Source organism: Scomber scombrus, chromosome 3 (genome assembly GCF_963691925.1).
Source record: "Scomber scombrus chromosome 3, fScoSco1.1, whole genome shotgun sequence".
Classification (NCBI taxonomy): Eukaryota; Metazoa; Chordata; class Actinopteri; order Scombriformes; family Scombridae; genus Scomber; species Scomber scombrus.
This window is the reverse complement of record NC_084972.1, coordinates 5,247,048-5,271,621: the sequence shown is the minus strand read 5'-3', so window position 1 is coordinate 5,271,621 and position 24,574 is coordinate 5,247,048. Positions and strand designations below refer to the sequence as shown.

General features: G+C 38.9%; 1 protein-coding gene across 1 annotated transcript; it reads right to left on the bottom strand.

Moving 5' to 3' along the window:
• Window positions 1-392: 392 nt before the first annotated feature.
• Window positions 393-24,541, bottom strand: nucks1a (nuclear casein kinase and cyclin-dependent kinase substrate 1a). Its single transcript, XM_062416187.1, has 8 exons — window positions 24,265-24,541; window positions 13,933-13,982; window positions 12,101-12,191; window positions 11,158-11,204; window positions 10,898-11,050; window positions 5,932-6,081; window positions 3,995-4,147; window positions 393-2,168 (listed from the first exon to the last, which is right to left on the bottom strand). Exons 1-8 carry the CDS (start codon window positions 24,279-24,281, stop codon window positions 1,918-1,920), a joined length of 912 nt encoding a protein of 303 aa, XP_062272171.1. The 5' UTR covers window positions 24,282-24,541; the 3' UTR covers window positions 393-1,917.
• Window positions 24,542-24,574: the final 33 nt, after the last annotated feature.

The window sequence follows — 24,574 nt, the reverse complement described above, 5'->3', positions numbered from 1 at the left end:
CCTGTGTGTGTATATATATGGGAGTGTGTGTGTGTGTGTGTGTGTGTGTCTGTGTGTATAAGGAGTAGTTATCATCGCCTCAATGCCAATTTTAATCTCAACTTTTAAAATACACACCTCCTCTGTATGAATTATCTCTAATCTGGGGGCAACAATAGCTCTGAAGAACATATGAGCATGGATACTGATAGTAACCATTAAGCTGATGGGACTGGGGACAAGGGGGAGAAAAGTTGGGGTGTAGGGAGGGTGGTGTGTTTTGCAAAAAAAAAGAAAAAGAAAGAGTGAAAGAAAGGACAGGTGTAAATAAAAAGGAGGGATGGCTGGGTCTGCTGTTCTTCACCTTTGCAGCTCCAACCATCAGACAAGAAACAGATTGAAATAGGGTCGACTTTCCTTTTTTTTTTTTAAAATCAAGATACATTTTATTTCTTTTTCTTAAAAAACAAACATTACAAAAAAAATCTGAATAGAGAATTAGAGAACAATGAACCAACAGGAGAAAAAACAACATTCATTTTTTTTTTTTTGGACTCAAAAGAAAAAAAAAGAAAAAAGATGAAACATCTCTTCTTGCATTTCTTTAAAAAACAAAAAACAACCCAAAAAATAATGAAGATTTTAGGGGGGAGGGTGCCTGGCACAAAGGGTTGACTGTGGTGAAGATGCGGTGGCCATGCAGGGATAGTAGGGGTGAGGGTGAGGGGGGGGGGGGGGGGGGGTTAGGGGTGTAGCTTCACGTAGCATGGCGCATCATCTGAAAGCTCAACATAAGAGAAACCGTTTCACAATAGCCAGCTGATGGGAGGCTGAGAACAAGATAAAAAAAATTAAAAAAAGCCAGACCCTCTCATAGGAAGTACCCCAACACAAGCACACAAAATTCAAACAAAAGTACATAAAAACACACTCACACGCATGCATGCTTGGCTCGTCACGTGTGATTAGCGGCACTCCGGCGTGTAGGGGACGCTCCGCCAACCACCAGTCTTTAGTAACGAGCCTTTACCTAAATCTACAGAACGGCGGCGGCGGCTACGAGAGGAACGCTTCTCGAAATAAATCATGTTTTTTTTTTCTCACGGAAAAAAGCCACGGGCGTGAATATAAAGTCGGAAAAGAACTGGGTTTTAAAAATTCCGGGGAAAAATACAGCTTTAAACTGAATTAACAGTCTTTCTCTGTTAAAACATGCTCTGTGTTTAATAGCGCACAGTACCAAAAAGAAAGGATAAAGGGACGCCTGTTGACTGTGTGAATACAGCGCTTTAGTTACCGATAGCTGGGAGGCTCAGAACACTCCCAGTAATCACAGACATCAGTTAACAGGTAGGAATCAGTCAATAATAATAATAATAATAGTTATTCATAAAGGGAGGAGAACATAAACACAAGTGAACTGCTTTGTTCAACCTCAGGACGGATGCTCTTTGAAAAGCAGGAAACTCTTAACATCATCTGTGGACGCGGTTCAGAATCGTCACGCTGTAGTGAAACTTTTTAACGCAGAGACGGTAAAGTGAAGCTGAGTGTTCAAAATACAAGAAAACTCCTCACGTACGCCAGATCATCACGTGAGCATAATGTATTCAGTTAGTATGGCAAACCAGGTTCAGGCTAAAAGGGGGAGAACTGGTGGTTGGATGGGGAGTAGGGGGAGGGGAGCAGTGTAAAGAAAAAGCACATCAAGTCCAAACCATTGAGCCAGGCCACCATGAGGAAAACAAAAAAAACAACAACAAAACAAAAAAAAAAGAAATAAAAACAAAAAACGCAGAGCAACAAAAGAAACAAAAACTTGAGAAGAGAGTGAGAGAGAGTAGAGAGGGAGAGAGATAGATAGAGAGAGAGAGAGAGAGAGAGAGAGAGAGAGAGAGAGAGAGACATCGAGGATGGGTGTCAACGGGTACCAATCTTCTAGTCTTCTCCAGAGGGTGCCTCCTCTTCTGAGCCGTCCTCTTCCTCTTCGTCTTCCTCCTCCTCCTCCCCTCCTGCGGCCTCCTTCGTCGTCTTGGGGGCGGGGGAGGTCTCCTTCTTCTCGGCCTCCTCCTCTTCCTCCTCCAGGGGACTCTCCGGGTCCTCCTCTTCCTCCTCTTTGGGTGAGCTCTTCTCCAGGGCCTTGGCACTGGGACGCCCCTTGCCCTTGCCTTTCATTGGGCTGGGGGTGACTGAGGGGAGGACCAGAAAATCATCATCACTTTATTTCATTTCACTCATTGATATGATCAATACACAGTGACAGTTCCAGTCTGTATGACAGTACAAACAGCTCGTCTGCAGTCTGGATTATATCATGATTTCAATATGAGTGAATGGGACCCTATTTCCAATTTAATCAAATATACACTTCAATATCTTTTACTAATTTATTTATTTGACTGAACACAGCAGGTGATATTTTAACATAAGCACTAGAGCCTGACTCATACTGGACGTTTGAGGCTGATACCGATATTAGGAAGTATAAAAATTCAGATACCAATATATTGGCCGATAATATAATATATACAGAATATATATATAGATAAACATTTGTTGTAATCATTCCTCAAATGTAATTAATGTATGATATTATACAGTTTAACAATAAACTTTATTGTATAAAATGACATCAGTGCTGAAACAGTAAACAATAAAAAGGGTTAGGGTTATGTAACCCTTACATTAAGAAAAAGGGTCAAATATACATAAAATGAAGCCCATATAATTAAATTTTTTTATTTATTTATTTTTTTTAAAATATCAGCAGATATCAGACAATATATTCACAGATAGGGATGTCCCGATCCGATATTTGGATCGGATCGGCCGCCGATATTAGCAAAAAATTTGCAGCTTTTCCCCCCAAATCCGGTCCGCGTTTTTCAGCACACCTAGCGACCTGTCCAGCATCCCACTATTTATTTTCTACTCAGTTTTTTTGTGTGTTTTGCTTTTTTTATACAGTTTACAATATTGTTTGCACTGATGGCTTTTTAAGCCTTGGTTTACACTCTTGTTGTTCAAGAGCAGAGCACTGATGCCAATTCAGTTTGTGTGGTTAATTGACTATTTATTATTTTGTGTTTATTTAACCCTGTTAAGAATAAACAGGTCAGCTTCTCATTACCAACCATTGTGGATTATTCAAACTAACCTAATTAAGTTGGCTAGTTGTTCTTAAGAGTAAAACCTTTTTCAACATGAGTATAACAACAAAATAAGTAAATATCTTTAATCTTTAATACATGCTTGGATCGGCCGGTATCGGTATCGGCCGATGCTAAAAGCTACAATATCGGTATCGGATCGGAAGTGCAAAAAGCTGGATCGGCACATCCCTATTCACAGATACCGATATAATCTGTGATAGGTCAATATCAGCCAATAATCAGCTGACTGATATACCTGTCGGGCTTTAATTAGAACATCAAACTGTGTCACTATTTAGAGTTGATCAAAGTCATTGTCTAAAGTCTTCACTTCATAAACTTTGTAAACTAGTTTTAGACACAATGACAATTTATAAATGTACAGAAATAACAACCAAATATTAAATGTGTTTACTTCACTGATCACTGTCAAAATAAACTTCATGGTCCAGTTTCTCAGACAGAGATTAAGACCAAAGATTCTAGTCTGGACTAGATTTAAATCCCTGTCCAGGAAATCAGCCGCATTAAATGTAAAAGCAAAAGGATCATTTGTGATTTTATGTTATTTTTGTGGCATTCTACAGACTTCATTCAGATTTCAACATCTGTAATTAAAGTTGAACTAAAACTTAACTTCATCTTTATTTAGATCTGTATGTTTTGTTATCTGAGGGGACAAATTGATTTGAATGTTAACACCTCGTAAATATAATATGGATGAGAATTTGAACTGGAAGACTGTCACAACTGAGAGAAACCTTATAATCAATAGAACTGATCAGACTGATGTTCATACAGTAATAAAGATCATAACAAGGTGTGTAAATGTAAATCAGCTTCATCCTGATTGGTCAGCTCACCTGTGGCCTTTAGTCGGGGTTTGGGGGATTTCTTCTCCTTCTTCTCCGGCCGTCCCCGTCGAATCACTTTCTTGCCTCTCTTCTTGGAGTGACCGTAGTCGCTGTCATCATCATCCTCCACCATGAAGTCCTCGTCGCTGCCGGACTCGTCGGCTGCACACAAGATTTTGGGGATGTTTAAGAACCCTTTAAATACACAGATGCTTTTCCGGTCCTGCAGTCTGACATGATGTGGTACTGTTGAGTTACTGATCTGACAGCATCTGACAGTCTGCATAGAGCAGGTCTGAGAGATTTGAGCACCAGATAAAATGGAGTTAAGACCAATCTCAATTAAAAAACATACAGTGAAACCCGACTGTCCTCTAAATTTGAATTATGATTGTTAATAAAGTCTTCATTTCTCTTTTAAAGTGTAACTGCAGCCCCAAATCTGAGCCTAACTCCACTTTAAAAGGTGTTGAAGAGAGGGAGAGAGATAGGAGAGGAGAGGGGGGAGGGCAGAAGTTGCTCAGCAGCAACATAATAATAATAATCAAAGGAAAACAAACGTGTGTAACAACATTAAAACAGGCCAGAAATCATTTCACATTTCCTCCTGTAGCTCTTTATCTCTCCAGCTGTCTGTTCCTGCAGATATCAGCTGGTAAAATCTTGTTTTAAAACATTAAATGGTGGTGTAACTGGAGTTATTACTGAACCTCTCCGACCACAGCTCTGCAGCTTCAGCAGCCGACCTGTCAGCTGAATCTAAGTTCAGTTTTGACAGAGCTCTGGTTGACTTATACTGAGATTTAATGTTATTAAACAAGATTTTACCAGCTGATAAGTGCAGGAACAGACAGCTGAGAGATGTAGAGATGCAGGGCGAGATGTGAGGAAGGTTTCTGTTCCTCCCTCACACAGTCAGAGATGAAGAGACTCACTCCAGAAGCTGCTGTTAACTCCTGAAGCTAAAACTGTCTCTCTTGATGAGCATATATTTGAAAATGAGTGCATGCGTTATCATTCTATCATTAACATCGATTTCCTGATGTAGAGAAGTCCCAAATGTCCGACTCCATGTCAGCATTGGCTTCGCCTTTTCAGGGCTGATTTTTGAACAGCAGATGACAAGTTGAACCACTGTCAACCCATAAAATGCTGAGTTTTATAAATTTGGTGCCAATGTCAATATTAACACCAGCATCTGTGTATTTCATCACCAGGGCTGGGCAATATATTGATATTGTGATATGAGACTAGATAGTCTTTCTTGGATATCATAATATCGTGACACAGCAGAACTGTTGTCTTTTCCTGGTTTTAAAGGCTGCAGGCGCGATATTTGATTTGAACTATATTGCCCAGCCCTAGTCATCACAGTACAATCATGTTTTTTTTTAGCTGTAAACTAAATTACATATTTTAGCATGCAGTACCTAGGCCTGTCACAATAACTACTTTTGTTGGACGATATATTGTCTCAGAAATAATCGCGATAAACGATATTATTGTCATTTCAAGATCATTTTATACCACTGATATAATGATTATATAATAGCATAATAATGCAAGGGAGGGTGGGGGGTGGGATTATAGAGTGGGCACTAGGCTTCTGTTAAAACACAGACTGCCATTATGGTTGGCAACTTTTATTTACCTTTAATTCCATATAAGCGTCTTAGCTGCTAATGTGAAGTGTGGCAATACTGAGGTAAAAAAAAAAAAATCAAAGTCATGTCCATGTATCACATGATAAGTCCATATATAGACATGATGATGTTGATAATTATGTTCTTGTATGATAAGTTGATAACATAGTTATTGTGACAGGCCTATTGTACCAATTTTAAATACACATTTACATGAAAAACACAAGATATTTTTATTATTGCTCTGATGTGTCACAGCTTCCTTGTGGTTTCTAAGAGTGTGTTGCAGTGTGTGGTACATACGGTCATTGTAGGGCTCCTCTTGGTCTTCGCGCTCCTCGTCTTCACTGCCTCCGTCGCCCAGCAGGATCTCCCTCTGTTTGGACACAGCCTTGGAGGCCGCCTGACGCACTGTACGCTTTCGACTCACTTCCCTGTCGTCATCGCTGTCATCTACACAACAAAAACATGCACGGTGATTAATGACAGTCAACAGAGGATAATCAGCCATATACTGTACACGCCGTCTTGTTTTGACAGGTTTTGCTTTTTTACCGGCTTCATGCAGTTGCTCCCTCTGCTCATTAAAGCTATATAAGAATACAAACTGCTGCTGTTCTATATTTTTTCATAGTGTCAACAAATCCCATAAAAAGACTAAAACCAACAATGTTAGTGTTCCCCATTGTGTCCACAGCTTCCTGCTGAACACACACACCTTTGGGACCATTATCAGGTGTGTATTAATACACATTTGCAGTGAGTGTTTCAGTCAGCAGGATGATTTATGCAACAAAGATGATGAGTCGAAATAAACTAGAGTACATGTCAGCTGGTGTAACAGTGTGGCTCACTGATGTGTTTTTAATAGTTTGTGGAAACCAATGGAGCTCTATAACACAGAGGAACAACATATCAGCCTTTACAACACACAATGCCTAGTAGTAAATCAATTCATTGTTAGTTTTGGTCTTTTTTTAAAGATAAAAAAAAGTATTAATTACAGCCTCAGCAGCCATAAACTGAACATGGTTTAGGTTACACACTTTCACATTAACCAAACTGTGTCTCTCAAAGTTTATCAAGGAAACCACAAATATCCTGTTTACTGGTTGGTCGTTTTAAAAAAAAAATGTTTATATGTCCTATTACTACTTTTGTGTATCTAAATACAGATGCGACGAACATTATTCTGATGTATTATATTTCTTAAATATACACACATACACTGACATAAAGAAAAGCCACAGCATGGGGTTTAATGCAGTGCAGGACATCAGGGCTGGGTATCAGTACTCAATACCTTCAAAAGGTATCGACCAAAACAAATCGATACCAAGTAGTATAGAAACGTCTCCCGTGAATTTCAGCATTTTGTATTCAATAAATATTAATACTTTGAAGACTTTCAAAATGCATCGGTGTAAAAATCATTTAGATGCGGATGAGTGGAGGCTTCTATTCATATGATGGGTTTAGAATGAAGTACTCAGTTGGTATCGGTATCACTTTAAGGGTGCTTGGATTGGTACTGGTATTGGAATTTTTTAAACAATATCCAGTCCTGCAGGACACAGATATTACTTCATTTTAACACTAATGAAATATAAATATAAAAGGTGGTTATTTTAGTGATTTAAATCAACCAAAAAAATGTCAGTCTGCCCATCACCAAACTCAAAAAGCTTTAAAAATAAACCCTCAGATTGTTTCAGGGTGAAAGTGCAGAGTGGTATATTTAATGAGGACGTTGTTCAGACCGTCGTCTCGTCACTAAGCTGATCACAAAAAGATGAGACGTTGCCGACATCCGTCAGTTTCAGCTCAGCAAGCGACAGACTGATTGATCAGCCTTATCATTCATAGTGATCAATCACGGCGCCGTGTGGCTAACGACTCAATCAGTCACAATCAGCTGGGTGTGCAGTGCTGTCTGTCAAACACAGAGCAGAGGTCTGACCTTTTAAAGCATCCTGGAAACCCTCGATGAAGAAGCCAGAATATTGAATCTAAGACTTTGCTCTTATTAGATTCTCCATTTTACGTATTGCAGTATATCTAAACTCTTCATAGTTTGCATCAGATCTTTCATATTAAAATGTTGCATTCCTATACAAACAAAGTTCCTTCCTCTCTTTTATAGGCAGAGTGGTGGAGAGGTTATGACATCTGAATTGGAAAATCAAGGAAGTTTTGATATTTGTCTTTAAGTGGTGCAGACAACCATGAAAAAAAATGAGGAAGAGGTGATATGTGTTGGTTTGCTTGATTGCCTCTGCTCAAAGAATAAATTCATACCATTATTTCACCTGATGATGGATAGTGAGCCACGTAAGGGAAAATACCAAGCAAAACTTCCTTGATTTTTTTCATACTTTTACCTGAGCACCTGTTGTATGAGTCAGAGTCATGCATTACTTCCCTCTTGCAGTCGTAAACTGCAATTTTAATAACTTATCTGATTAATACTGTCTGTGCTAAATGTTAGAGGTGAAGGGTTAAGATGTCAGTTAAGCAAACCCTAAAAAGAAGAAAGTCTTTGCTGTAGTCTGGTTGACAGTATGCTTTGTACTAGAAACACATTACACACTGTTTAAAACAGGCAGTGGATTGAGTCTTTTTGTGGGTCAGAAACATGGACAGAGTGGTGTGTCTTGCTCTAGATAAATGATCTAGGTCATTGCTTTATGACAGGTAGTTAGCAGGTAGCTTAGTGAATGGCAGACACTTTCTCCAGTTTGGAGTTCATATACTGCTGCACATCTGTTGTGCACGCACACAGCTGTTATCACTTGTGGCCAATTCATGCTCGCCGCGTCCTCATGACGTACATGTCATCATGTGCACATACCCGCGAGGGTCCACACATGCACCTCTCTGGGGACGTTTGCACGCAGCCCAAACTTAGTGGCTGCACAGACTGTACACATGCCGAGCAACTGCACAGTGGACATGTGCTAGAAAAGCAAACAGCCTGTCTCATCTATTGTATGTATGAGCTGTTCTCATAAAGCTGTCGTTTTGCTTTTTTCCTCCAACTTTTTCTTGTTGTTCGGGAACATACAGGATCTCCTCAGCTGCATTCAGAGTGAAAACAGCCCTCTGGAAACAGTACAGGGGATGTTGTTGGTGTGGGATGTTGTTTAAAATGCCGGTGAGACACTGAAATGTGATCCAGTCTGCTTGGAGTAACAGATTATTGGGTTTAAAGGCTGATATGGAAAACTGCACAGCGGTTTGTAATACTCACACTGGATTTTACAACTCTGGAAAGTTATTCAGCTGCAACTACCAGCGAGCACATGTGGAACACTTCTGTGTCTGTGAAACTCAAATGGAACCTCAACATGCGAGTCCACACCGCCTTTACTGTACCTGATTACACCTCTATTCAAGACTGTACAAGTTGTGTTTGACATTTCGCTGACTCGCTGAGTTAGAGTGGAATAAACTACACTTTTATCATTCGTATTAGTGCTCAGAGTCTGGAACAAGCTAAAACACCTGCAGGGCCTTTAAACTGGTCGCATTAAAACCTATGAATCCGGACCTGTGGGATTTAAGGCTGTTAATGCCATATTGGATTTGTCATAATTACGAGAATCCGACTTGTAAATAAAGTTCATGCCGACTTCCAAGTCATTATTACAACTCATACTAACTCAAAAGTGCCTGAAAACTCTAACAAACAGAGAAACCTCACGTCAGCTAAAGTCTGTTGATGGTAATTAAACACAGATTTAATTGATTAAGTGTTATGTTGTCAAACAGTATTTTTAACCCTCGCTAGGCCAACTATGTAATCATACAATCGTATTGAGTTGACTGATGGTGTGACACCTATTAACGAAGTCATTAAAAGTTCTGCTTCTCTTTGAAAGGTGCAGTGTGTAGGATTTAGTGGCGTCCATTAACGAGGTTACTGATTGCTACCTAAACCTACAGTGGAAGGTGGAAGTCCCTCTCTAAAGTCAGTGTTTGGTTTGTCTGTTCTGGGCTACTGTAGAAACATGGCAGTGCTCCATGGAAGAGGACCTGCTCCCTAAAGAGCTCATTCTATGCAAACAAAAAACAGCTGTTTTCAGCTGATTATAAGCTAATTAAAATATAATTATGAATACTAAATTACATTTCTGCCAAGTCCGTTTCACGAAATTCTACACACTGCACCTTTAGGTCCCTTCTTTAAACATACTTTTAATCAGAAACCCTTTTCAGATTTTTTGTTCTAATTTTCCTTGAATTGCTTTTAACTCTTACTTTTAAATACAGTTTGTCTATTCTTGCCTTTTTTATACACTGATTTAAAAATAATTAATTTTATGATTTGTGTGGATTAAGAAAAGTGCTCTATAAATAAAGTGTATTATCATTATTATTATTAATGTTGGAATCATTAGCAAAAAGATTTAGCAGAGTGTTCTCAGAAGTCTACTTTTCTGTGATGGGTAAAACAAAAAGAGAACCTCGACAACAAGCACCTGCCTCATCTTATCTCAGGGGGTGTCAAACATACGGCCCACGGGCCAGAACCCGCCTGCACAGGGGTCTAATCGGCCCACTGGATAATTTTGCAAAGTATGATGCCAGGTTTCAGGAGCAACTACTTCATGTAAAATGCTGTTTCAGGGTTTTTAATCACCCTGCCAGAATACATTTCTCTGGAAAAACAATAAATAGGCATTGTGATCATATTTAAATCATTCATATATTAAACATTTTGTCAGTCAGCAGCTTCTGTGCAAAACAATCTGTAAAACACTGCGACATAATGTTGAAATTGCACTCATTTATCTTAGGACATCTCAGGCTGTTCATCTGTTTTATAAAGAGATGGTTTATCATAGTAAAGTTATAATATATATTTTATATATACTGTATAGTATTTATGGGTTATTTTGCAATGGTTTTACTTTTACCGGCCCACTTGAGATCAATTGGACTGTATGTGGCCACTGAACTAAAATGAGTTTGAGACTCCTGTCTTATCTGATTCTGTTTATGCAGGAAAAAGATATTTGTCATAATGTTTAGTTAAAAACACCCCAAAACGCACAGAACACATATACAAACTTTGAGTTAAATATATAGAATTTGACAATGTAAATCGTAATATTTGTCAGAAATGTTGCAATTAGATATATTTTCCTGATATTAATCAACCCTGGATTATGTACTGTAATTGACTTAACATATTCATATAAATGTGACACATCATCACACGACATATACTACACATATTCCACAGTTCATGTAACTTAATTATTACCTGCAGCCCGTTTTCTCTTCGGCGTCCTCTTGGTAGGCTTCTCCACCTTGGGTTTCTTTCCCTTTTTCCCTCGTTTTTCTTCGTAGTCGCTCCCTCCGTCTTCTTCTTCTTCCTCGCCGAAGTCGTTGTCCTCCTCGTCGCTGCCAAAGTCGTCTACGGCGTTATAGAGGAAGGGAGGGGAAAAAAGTCAGTCAGCTCCTGCGCCTCCCGCTTATCAATTTCCAGCTGTTTGCATCTGAACAAACCTTCCTCTCACTTACCGGCTGAATCATTTTTGGGTTTGGAGACCTTTTCATCAGAGTCCTCGCTGGAAAGAAGAATCAGAAAAACATCTTAGCTACGAGAATAAGAGTAGCCAATTAATTTTAATTGGCAACTGAGGCATATTTGTAAACCAAATAACATCAATTAAAAAACACAAGCGCCTAATAAGCTTCTCGGTTGATGCTGTTCTATTAATAAACATGAGGTTGAGTTTAAATATATGCTGCCCATTGACTGGTAGTGTTAGTCATCGGGTAGTGTGAATGCTGCACTATGCGATGACTAAGATTTCTGAGAGGCGGTACATCACAGGTTGCAGCCATGATGAATTAAACACGGCTCGTCTCCATCCCCCACAGTCTGTCTCACCCAGCAGTCACACACACGCACGCACGCGCGCACACACACGCACACACTTACACACGCACACACACGGCTGTCTCCTCCTGATGCTGCATCTGATCCATCACCTAGTCTCTCTCCCTCTCATACATTTCTATGATGCATTATCAGGCAGTGTTGTGCATTTATAATAAACATGATATTTTTCTTTAGCATTCTTGTATGTTTTAATTTTGGGCCTTTAAATAGAATTCATGGACAAAATCAATCACCACTACTTTCATTCCTGTATTCACTTACCTGCCGTGCCTTTTATTACCTCCTTTGTTTAATTTGAGGAAAAATGAATGGAGGTAAACTTGATTTATGTTCATAATGTTGAATATCTGACTGAGAAACTCAATGATCTCCATCAGAACGTTGTGAAACAGTGACATCACTGTAAATCGCTATGGTAACCCGTCTGATTTGTTTTTTCTTTACATGGCAAATGAATGACAAATGGAATGATGAAAATACACAGACACTGACAGCACCGAACTGTAGGGTAGGAACAGGTGGACACAGTGACTATCATTGAGTTACATCAGGGCTCACCTGTCATCCTGTGAGTTCTTTGAGCGCTTGTGCTTTGGCTCACGAGGGGCTGCGCGCACCTTCTTAGGCTTATCGTCACCATACTCCTCATCTGCAGAGGAAGAGCAGAGACGTTTTCATTCCAATACATCCACATACTCATTAGTACTCAAAACATTCTCATTAAAAAATACAAACGACAAAAAATGAAAGTGTGTGCTGATTTTTTTTTATATTACCTGCTTAATCACTATTATATGACACTGTTAGCAGGACCTAATATAATGTTAAAATAAATATAGATTGGTTTCCTTATTCTTTATGAAAATTGACATTCTAGGAGCAGAAATCTGGATTTGATTCTTGTTGCTCCAATTTAATTCACAATTATGTATTTTTTCTTAAACGATTCTCATTTGAATAAACAGAGAGGTGGGCAAAAGTTTCCAGTGCCTGAAAATAATTCCATACTAATACCACTGAAACTCACTGACATCTACCACACTCAGCATAGGTTTTTGAACCTCAACTCTTTGGCCGCTTTCGTATGAGTGATGGTTACCTTCTCGTTTGTTAGTGCAGAGCTCTGCTTCACTAATGTTAGTCGGTGGTTGATGTTGTATGAGACGTTATTTTTCAACCTGGGTGCTATTTTCCATCATTTTGTGTCTAAGTGACTAATGGGGGCAACATTTTTTGACATGGTTCCGGAATTGAGTGAGAGCGCTTCAGCCAGCAGCCGTTAAACAGGCTGCAATGTGATCTGAACGGGGAATTGTACGTCCACTTCAAGTTCGTTTATGCCACTGACAGGACCATACAGGGAAATAAGATGTATTCCTTTCACTTGTTATTGTGTCTAAAGAAGTCTAGCTCAAGGAGAAATCACGTGAGTTGAGTTGTTACAGGAAGACGACGATGGAGACGTAAATGAGAGTTGGAAAGAAGAGTGCCAGGAAGAGTCTGATGCATTGGAGTTGAATGTTATCTAAAAAGACTTTCAGAGTCATGACTGAATATTTAGCTGATTATTTTAATGTCTTCTAGTAACTAGAGAAAGCTGCTGATTTAACTAATGACCACTGTAGACCAACTCCAAGGTGAGGTGAGGTGACATGGAAGCCGAAAATATAGAGCTAAAGGGTTGCTCCAGGTGGAATAATTAGTGAGTGATTGGGGTTGAATAAGGGGCAGAGAGCAGACACCCCACACTGCTTGTCTCTCAACCTCTGAACGAGGTCCTAAACCTGGACGGAGCCCTGAGATCACTAAGAGTGAAACCAAACCATCGAACATCCAACCAAAACAAGGAACTTCATTATGTGGGTGCAATTCACTCATACAAGGGATAAGATACTATGAAAGTCCAGTCATATAGAGGGACATCCTGATTGAATCGTCGCTGTGACGAAGAAGAGAGAGGCCTTTGATGAGGTGAAGAAGCAACTGTCTTGCAAAGCCAATTATTAAGTTATTAAATCTCAAATGCACTCAAACTTATTGTTTTATCAACACATGTTGATTTATCACTGTTCAATAATCAATTTCTTGAATTTGTGAAGTGTTCCACAATCATGATTCTGTGAGTCAGTGTCTTTTCATCCAGCAGAATCATCTGTTATATATAATTGATCAGCTCCAGTATTATGTCATTATGACTGGCACTAATGTCAGTGTATTCTACCACACAAAGTTGGGTTATATGATTTTTTTCACCACTTTTAACTGATTTAACCGTAACATGTACATCACATGTATCAATCATGATGTAAAATCTAAGTAATAGAGGATTTTATCTGCATCACTCAGTCTTCTTTCAACATATATAGAAAGACATCATGAGCCTCTCTTACCTGCATCGTCAGATTCATTGAATTGTGAGTAGTTCACCACTTTCCTGTTTCTGTGAAGAAAAAACACATTGCATCAGATTACATTCACACAGGACAAAGTTACTTCACTGCAAACACCAGACATTAGACATGTCCATTCAAGCTACAGGCTGAGTTGGTGGGTAACAACCTATTCTGTGTCATTTCTGTCAAATTCATCAGGCAGCGACGCATCGGCTGTGTACAAATATCTGGATTGTATTAGTTAGAGAAGCCACAAACAACCTCCAGCTGGGAGCTCAGAACTGGACACTACCGTCTACTGTTTCCACAGCTAATTTGGCAAAGTGTATGAGGGAAGCCTCGGGTGACAGCAGCCAATATAATTCAGGTAACATACACCACTAAAGTGGCAAGACTGACACCAACCAGCTTTGGCGTAAGTTAAAAAGAAATCATTTATCGGATTTTGTGTTAGTCTAACTTGTTCTGAAAGGCTTTTTTTTTTTTTTTTTTTTAAACATACAGGCAAGTGATTTATAATAAGCATACAAATGCATTTGAAAATTGAGTAAAGAAAATAAAAGAAACTATAAAGTAGACACAAGTCAGATCTTGGAACTTTGTTTTTTTTATTATAGGGTCAAACTGTACCATGATCGGTACAAAACATTTTCAAACCCTGCTACTTTCTTTCCAATGAACAACCCGCAAATGACTGTGGATGTAGGGTTGCTGGTTGGAGAAATGGCCGGACGCAACTCCCCCAATGCGGATGTCAGAAAGGATATAGGGGGAGGAAGTTTCTGAAGCTGTGGGACCATCCAACAGTCAGTTGTGATGGAGTATATTCGCACCTTAATGGTGCCATAAACTTTTACGAGTACTTAGATTTCAACAACAGGCAAGCATGCCGACACTCACCACAGTAAAGGCTTCAGACATGTTAAACAGCAGCCACTGACTTAACGGCCAAGCTTACACATTACCATACACATCTCACATATTTTCCATTGCCCTCAATAACAGTGTGTCACCTAACTAGGAACAGGATGACGCATGAATCTGACAACACAAATCATGATGTCGAGGATAGTGGTGGTCTCAGCAACTGACTGCTTGGTACAGCACTTCCTTTTTGAATGTGCAGTGCCCCTCACCTTCGTCATTTCAACCATAGCCCCGATTAGACAAACTAAACCACTAATGTGTATACAAGACACTGAATTGCAAGCAGCCATTGTAGTTCTTTAGATCCACTGGTTGGTATAGCCAATCAGTGATGGCAAAGTCCCTTACTTATCAGCTTAAGATGTTGACGAGATCATTGAAGGCTTACGGGAGTCAGCCTGTTAGCCAAGCTAAACTCAGTTGATTCAGTATGTTTGTTTTTGAATGGTTTTGCTAGTTAGTGATTATTATTTCACATGGTTTTTAGGGGCGATATCTTTTGTTTAACGCAAATGCGGAAGTTCAGATTAAGAACAAAAAAATAGGAGACTGGATTTAGAAACGTTTGGCTTACTTAACTTCTCCTGTGTATAGATATGACTTAAAACTCCACCTTTATAAATAACTGATTTTCTTCTCAGCACTAGTCTGCACTCGAGTTGGATGCAAACCTGCATTTTGTTGCGATTGTACTTTTTTTGTATGATGTGTGTGAATGACAATACAGTTAACCCTAATCTAAAGATACATCTTTTAAGGTACACTATTACCTAAAAAAACTATGTATAGACAGTAGATGATAGTATACAAAAGTAAGTGTGTGGTGGTGTATGCACTGTATTTACAGAGACTCCTTCTGCCTGCACTTTATTATTTTGCTGAAAATCAAGTGGATTCAGGAAGACGTGATGGAGGTAGAGGTTGGAGCAGAGGAAGAGCAGGCAGTAGATGTTGAAATGGTGGATGAGTAAGACAGTCGAAAAGGTTATTCGGCAGAAAAGAAAGTCTAAAAAACCACTAGCGTTAAAGTGAGTGGACAAAGGAAACCTAAAAAATCTTTGGATGTGAAAGCAAAAAATCCTAAGGGGGTGGAAGAGATGAAACAGGTTTTACAGAAAATGAAAAATATAAAAAGGTGTGAAAGAAGAGAAGTATTTCTCAGAAAAAGAGTTGATCATTGAGTAAGCCAGATCAAGTAGTAGTGGAAAAGGGGACGGGAGTTTACTGATCAAAAACTCCATGATGACAAAGATGAAAAGCATAATGTCAGTTATTATTTGTAGTTTTGTGATATTGTATAGATGGCTGGCATTTTTCTTGTGAGTAAGTTCACAGTTGCTACCTTGAATTTAGATGGAGCAAGGAATATGAAAAAAGAGCATTTTATATGAGTTTGTAAAGATGAAAGGCATTGATGTAATGTTGGTGAAGTCAATGAATCAGATTGGCAGGCTGAATGGAAGGGGGAGGTTTGTCTGAGCTCAGTGAGTGGAGGGGTTGGCATCTTTTTTTACTTTTAGTTGGGGTTTTTTTCCAAATCGCAGATGAGATTTCATTGTTATTATGTTTGCACCTGTTGTTGGTCTGAATAGGGTAGCAGTGCTAAATGTGCTGAATGACGTCTGAGTTGGAATTCAGATGATTTTTTGTTTTTGGGAGATTTTAATTGCACATGGAATGATCATTTGGAGAGGAACCATATAGTCTGGATTGGTTTTATTGATTTAACCATCAGTTTGGTGTTTTTATAATGTATCAAATGTTATCTGTAGGTTTAATGACCATTCTTTAGTTTTGAGCGATGTTTTTTATATATGTTTTATTGCAATGTGAAGCCAAAGAGTGCATATTGGCATTTTAACTCTACATTACTTTATATAGTTAATTTCAAGGAGTCTAAAGTTTTTCTGGACGGTGAAAATTAATAAGTTATGTTAGTGGTCCACTCACAATGTCAAACAGAACCAGATCAAAGAGGGATCTAGAGATCAGAGTGTGTTTGAGTCCACAGGAAATTAAGGACATTCTGAAGTCCTTAATACTAAAAACAGTATAAATTGAAGACCTACAAGGCAGGGATGCAAAGAGCTTTGGTTTGGTCAAGGTTTCACGGTGCTAATTTTATGGATGCAGTTCCGTTCCATTTTTTAGTCTGGAGAAAAGAAATGGGCAGAGCAGGTTTTTAAACACCCAACGCTCAGCTGAAGGACAGGAGATAACAGAGGCTGGAGAGTTTCGGCGTACAGCAGTGAGCTGTACAGGAGAGAATATAAAGACTATGAACTGTTGTTTGCTTCAATTTGTGATGGACTACACCAAAGATCTCTGCTGAAGAGAATCTCGGTTTTGGGGAACCTCTGAGACTGGCTGAGTTATATACTGCTCTGCAGTGCATGGAGACCGAAAAGTCCCTGACATTGACAGACTGCTGGTTGATTTTAATATATGGATTTTTATAAAGCTTTTTGGGAGGCGTTGGGTAACGTTAAGCTGGAGGAGAGATTTAATAGCTCTGATATCTGCAAGACATTGAGAACTGGCAATTTCTCTCCTCTACACGGACTATAAGGTCCTGCTAAAAGCAGGTCTCAAGACTAATGGCGTCCCGTTGTCCCACAGACAGTAGAAAACATGTTCACGAAGAGCACAGATATTCCCCAAGTCACCTCCATGATGAAAGGGATTTTGTATTTTGCTAAACGGAACAGAGCACTGAGTACAACTGAGCGCATCATCTGGCTACTCAACACGAGACCTGAAATGTTCCCACAGTACCGGTCCATCTATTCCCTAAGTCACAAACTAGGATGGACCTAGCAGGATGTTGCTAATATGTTGCGCTGATTAAGAAAAACACTGTGCTAACCTGTTCTGTGTGAATATATTGGCTAAAGCTTACATTTAGACGGTTTCATTATTATATGGTGGTCTTTTTTGTTATAATCTAAGCCTTAAACCCTTCAAATCGGCAGGGTCAGGTCATAATAATTTAGATTCTGATTAATACCTGATGGGTTGCAGGTGGTAAAATAATACATCATTAATGAGGAAAGTATTAATTGCATTCTGTAAAATGTGAACATAGAGAGCAAAGCAGAGCTGCAGTCCGCTGTTACTCAGCTTCATTTTCCCCCCATCAGGCACAAATTATTGACTCACAACTATACAAACCAACAACGAGGAATTCTAACAAAGACACTAATAACAATTATTTCTACAACTGCACAAGAGAGATTGCTGGGGATTATTGACGCAGTCAGCATGCTTCACTCTTTCCAGACAACATGGGTTATTAGGCGCAGAAATGGGACCACACTAGGCAGCAGACATACCAGGCTACGTAAATATGAAACTATATTGCAAGGACACAGTTCACTATAGAAACATTTACAATAACTGAAAGCGGCATCTCTAATCTGTAAATTGTTAAAGAAAATACTCATACGTCAACGGGAGCGGATTTAGTGATTTGGGGGCCTCAGGCAAACTGTCTGGCTTTACAAAGTAAAGAAACAATTTTATTTCGGAACAGTTCACATTCACTTTGGGATGGTGAATTGCTGTTTGTGACATGAAAAAAGTTATTCTTGAACCTTGGTGTTAAAAGCTCTGGCTAACAGATTCACAGGAGGTGCTGGACCAAATCATACACCAAGACCATACCTACTATGTGCCTCATACGTCTGTGGTAGACAATGTGTCTTTGATTAGGGATGTTTTGGATATGTCTAACTCATTGGGCTTAGATGTTGGTCTCATTTTGTTAGACCATGAAAAGCTTTTGACAAGTTGGAGCACCTCTAACTTTGGAAGAACTCAGAGCGGTTTGGTCTCGACCCACAATCAAGGTTTTTGTACCAAAACATTGAGTCTGCTGAAGATTAACGGAGGACTGAGTTTTCCATTTAAAGTAGAATGAGGGGTCTGACACGGTTGTTCCCTGTCAGGAATGTAATATTCTCTGTCCAATCAATGGTCTGATACTAACAGGTCACCATGTTTTAGTTATAGTCACAAAACAAAAAGATGTTGATAATTGAATAAGTGTTAATGATAATGAAACTTTAACAATGGAAAAAGTAAACTGGAAAAATAGTTCATTCCCAAGTATGTCGGTATTTACCTGGGTGATGAAATAAAAGTGAAAAAAAATTGGGAAGGTGTAACAGAAAAGGTACAATGAAAATTTTACAAATGGAAATGGTTGTTGCCAAAAATGTCTTTTAGAGGGAGAACTTGTGAACTTACAACAAAAGCTGCAAGCTATTTTAATAGATTTTCTTGGGACAAACTAAACTGGCTACCTCAGGCTACTCTTTATTGCTTGAAGAAGAAGGGGGGGGCAAGATTTAGTACATATTGAAAGTAGAGGGGCAATTTGTCTGTCTGTAGTTTATTCCGAAATATCTTACAACTGGATGTAAAAGGATGGTTCGAGTACTATTCTGAGAAGAATAAATGGTCACCAACTGCTTTGTTTTTAATGGATGTTCCTTTTTTTAAATGTCTGAACTGTCTCCATTTTACAGTTATAAAGCGGTTTTTAAAACTTAATATATTGTTCTCTGGACTTTTGCTGGATGTAAAACGTGTCAAAGGTACTGGTTATTTCACCAATAAAAGCAAGGTGTTATATAACGGTTGTGTTATAGCTCTTATCAAAAGCAAGTTGAATGAAAAAACTTGGAATTTGAAGGTAATGTGTGGATAAACCAGAGTTTTGTGTAAACTCCCCTCAAAGAAACAAAGTGGTGACTTGCAGCGGAGAATTCACTGTGGAGCTGTGGCTGTCAATGCTTAATGCTAGTGAGTGAGGATGTATTAGGCTTAATTTAGTACCTTAAAAGATTGTTTAAAAGATGTATTTGTTTTTCAAAGCGAAATGGTCTTAAATTGCTTTCATATTTGGGGCGGGATACGGGAAAGTTAATGCTGCTAAGTGGCAATTGTTACCTTTCTTTTGGGTGAAGTGAAAATGTCAATATATCTTATATGAAGAAATAATATTAAAAGGGAAGTGTTTCAGGTCAGTGTGTCCAAAAGGTAGGAGCAAAGCTTTGGATAGATTTTTAGATTTCATCAAGAAATTTAAATTGGATACCTTTGTTCAACAGTGGTGTTACAATAATCTGTTCGGTGGAGAACGAGGGAGGTAGGATTTTGTGTTGTTTTTAAGTGAAAGTGCCTGATATAAGGTTAAATTTGTACATTATAAAATGTTTTGGTAAGATGAAGTAATGATAATGATTTGTTTACTGTACAATAATTCAATGTCTCTCTGTGTGTGTGTGTGTGTGTGTGTGTGTGTGTATATATATATATATATATATTTATTAGGGCTGTCAAAAATAACGCGTTTATGACGCATCAACGCAAATGAATTTTCATTTTACTTGGATGCAATTAGCTGACGTATCAAATATATGATGGCAGCCTGATATTTGGTATTACATTCATTTGAATGATCATATTCAAGTACTCACCTTGTATTATTTTGTTTGTTTCTATTTAATACTCCTTGTTATCTTTTCACTGCACTGCTGTAACATGTGGATTTCCCCTCTGGGGATTAATAAAGTCTTATCTTAATTAATAAAATAATAGTCTGATGTTTTGTTCATTGGAAACATGGTACAGGGACCTGCTTTATCTAAACACCACTACGAGGTCTTTCTGATTTATTTCCACAAGTTTAAATCTACACTGAAGACATTTAAAGGTACAGTATGAAAATTGTATAGTGGAGGTATTTTTTTCTTTGTTTAGGGGAGGGGAGTCTGAATTTTAACAGCACATGGGGAAAGCCTGTTTTTACCCTAGATTTACGGCGTTGTGGGAGTATTTTACAATTCTTGAAAGTCAGCCATTTTATCTTCTGCCTCCACAACCGTAAGGTAACTAAAATGTGTGCTTACACATTTTTGTAAGGCCAACATATGGCGCTTTTCCACTACACAGTTCCAGCACGACTCACCTCGCCTCGGTACAGTTCCAGAACAGACCTTTTCCATTACAAAAAAGTACCTACTCAACGTGGGCGGGGTCGTCATAGCACGGCTCCGCGAATCTGCTGTGACTTCATTTTATACATGACACAAAACACATAAACAATGGAGGACATTGAGGCAGTGGTGTACTTGCTGCTGTATGTGGCTTTCTGTCACACCCACAAAGCAAGAAAATTGAGCCGTATAGCTGTAACTATGGTAACGCTGCTGCCGGTATTTAAAAATGCTGGGTCTGATTCTGACCAATCAGCGAGTCGTACTGGAACTGTGTAGTGGAAAAGCGCCAATAGTGTGTTACTGAATGGCACTGCAATGTGTTGTGGCAAAAGTTAAAGGCAACTTCCACATTTTGCAGCCTGAACCCAATTTGTCTTCTTTTTGTGTCTATGTGACTAATGGGGTCCAGTAATGAGTGAGAGTGCTGCAGCCAGCAGCTGCAAAACAGGCTGCAATGTAATCTGACAGGGCAATAGTGCCCCATCAATGTACGTCCACTAAAAGTGCTTGGTTTTAACCACTGACAGGCTCAGATTGTTGTTTTAAGTGTCTGACAACATTATTAAAAGAATCAGGGCTAAATATTCAACCATGACTAAGCTACACTTAGTGTTATCTAAAAGATTACACCAACACTACAAACTCCTCCTGGCACACCACTCAAAAATGTACAATAAGGATTCACCAAAAGCAGGATTAGAAAAACAGAAAAGTGAGGTATGAAGAAACAAAAATGTTAAAATAATTTAAAATAAGATAATAAAAATGAGACATATTTACATATTATATGGAAACAAACCATAAAGAGATCATTTCCATAATGCTGTCAGACATATATAATAACAATCTGACTGTCTGTGGTTAAAACAAACACTTTTAATGGCTGTATTTTGACGAGGCGCAATTGCCCCATTTGATCCCATTGCAGCCTGCTTTGCAGCTGCCAGCTCCAGTGCTCTCACTCAATACTGGACCAATTTCAAAAATTGGCGTCCCAATTATTCACTTAGACCCAAAAAGATAGGAAAATGGGACCCAGGTTGAGAAAAACTAAAGTTTCCCTTTAAGCCAGGTTCCTTTTTTTTCTTGGATCCCAAAAAAACTATTAAATTAGGTCCATATGTTAGTTTTTGGACTATATTGGGCCTTTAATGCAGCATTTGTGTTCTGTTTTTGGTGATAACTGAAGTCCAGTCACCCTGTTACCCTTATGCAGTATGTCGAGTCACAGTATAAACCTAAACTTAATCAATCTGTAGTGAAATAATAATCGCACAAAGAAAGTAAGAGTAAATAAAAGTTTGCGTGTTTGGCTTGCAGCGTCAGAGAGATTGCTTGTGCTCTAATCAACGTGACCACAACAGAACATTGTCCTTAATGGCTCTGTGCTTTGGGGAGGCATTTTTCAAATAAGAGGCTGCACTGTTGTGCAATAAACTTGAAACATGATTTCTAAGGCTGCTGTTGGTGTGTGACCAAGTTTTGTGTTGAGTTTCTCTTTAAAAAAAATAAGAATAGGGATCTGACATAGTAGCTGATGATGCAAGCTGTAGCCATCCATATGTAGCCTATAACCAAGCTTTCAGTACATCATATCAGCAGCTCATATGCTGTGCAGATGACCCAAATTTAAGAGAGGCCCACATTTCCTTAATATCAGAAATAATTGTTGCTGCTATTTAAACACTGTAATAACATTTATTTCTAATTGAATGGTTATGTTACTTTTAAGATTTTTATAAGTCAAGATATTTTAATAATATTCCGGACCTAGCTTTTTTAAGCAGCGTTGACCCTCCATACCTTGTCTTAAAGTCCCTGAAGACCTGTAAAGCCAAATAATATATACTTAATTTTCACACTACTATAGTATCAGAAATAATTGTTGCTGCTATTTAAACAAAATATTAACATTTCTTAAATATTCAGTGGTTATGTTACTTCTGAGATATTAAAAGTATTTTTTTAAGTCAAGATATTTTAATAACATTCGGGACCTAGCTTTTTTTAAGAAGCTTTCACCCTCCATACAGTTACTTACAGTCCATGAAGACCCGTAAAGCCAAATAATATATACTTCATTTTCACACTACCATAGTATCAGAAATAATTGTGGCTGCTATTTAAACACCCTGTAATAACATTTATTTCTTAAATGTGCAGTGGCTATGTTACTTTTGAGATAGTATAAGTATTTATCTTAGTGAAGATATTTTAATACTATTCAGGGCCTAGCTTTTTTTAAAGCAACGTTCATCCTCCATACAGTTTCTTACAGTCCCTGGGGACCTATATAGCCAAATGATATACTCAATGTTCACATTACCATGATATCAGAAGTAATTGTTGCTATTTAAACACTGTAATAACATTTATTTCTTAAATATACAGTGGTTATGTTACTTTTGAGATATACGTATTTTTCTTAGTGAAGATATTTTAATACTATTCAGGGCCTAGCTCTTTTTTTTAAGCCGCTTTCACCCTCCATACAGTTTCTTACATTGCCTGAAGACCTGTAAAGCCAAATAATATACTCAATTTTCACATAAAGAAGAAATAGAAAAAACCCCATTTGATACAAGATTTGAAAGCATAAAATAACTTCTGATGGGGTTAAATGTGCATTAGAAGGGGGCAGAGACACCTCATGTGTTATAATCACAGTGGGAATCTTGCATTGAGGGGGTGTGGTGACTTTTTGTAGTTCTCCGCCTCCCTCTGACATCAGCCAACAGCGTTAATTTACTGCCACAAGTGAAAATGTAGATCTGCACCAACGGCATCCTCACAGACTAACACACGATATATTCTGTTGTTCTACTACTACTAAAACCTTTCGAACAGCGACATAATGGAGGACAGAGCAAAGACCTGCCCAGTCTGCGCGCTAACAAGATCAAATCTCGAGGCCGACCACCTCCTCCTCCTCCGGTCGAGCTTTTTTTGTGTGTGGTGTGGGGGGGATTTTAGCGTTTCAGAGCCTCCCCTGGATGAATGGGGTGGCCATATTCTCATTCTCAGTCAGAGAGGGAAAAATATTATCAGGCCTGGCACGAGTGAGCCGTAAAACGCAGCTGGTTAAATCACACCGACTAATTTTCCTCTCGGCCTGCAAAGCAGCCAACAATGCTCATGATGGAGCCGTTTAAAAAGCGTGAGACACACGGCACAGACATGGCGTTCAGTCCACACCGCTGGGATCCATGTTAGAGAGAGACAGAGGCTACACACACACACCACGCACACATTCCCATTATTTTTTCATGAAATACACAAATTCCCAGCTCATAAAAACACAACATGGTTCGAGACGTGCATGTAATCTGCGGTGGCTGCCAGCACGGCGTCGTTATTAAACTTTACGCAGAGCAGAGGACAGATTTAGCACACCTACCTCACTGGTCTTGACATTTTGCAGGAATACTGTAGAGGTTAAGGATGTAAGAAAAGGGGGGAGAAGAAAAAGCGACGGGGGAAAAAAAGAAATATAGGTTCCCGCTCTGCAAAACACCCGAGGAGGAGCGAGGCTGACGCACGACTCCGCCGTCCGAGCTGACGCGTGAAAATAAAAGTGCGGCAGCGACTTGTCCTCCAAACGCAAATATTCTTATTTTTTTTACCTTCAGCTACTCAAAATGGTGAATAAAACAAACTGAAACTGCAGCCTATGTGCAACCAAACCCCGCGGCCTTGAGGGGTGGGTC

Coding starts and splice junctions, on each gene's coding strand:
- nucks1a (XM_062416187.1), bottom strand. Junction 11,205..12,100: donor AAGAACTCACAGGATGACAG/GTGAGCCCTGAT, acceptor TCTTCTTTCCAG/CGAGGACTCTGATGAAAAGG. Junction 4,148..5,931: donor AGAGGAGCCCTACAATGACC/GTATGTACCACA, acceptor TCTTGTGTGCAG/CCGACGAGTCCGGCAGCGAC.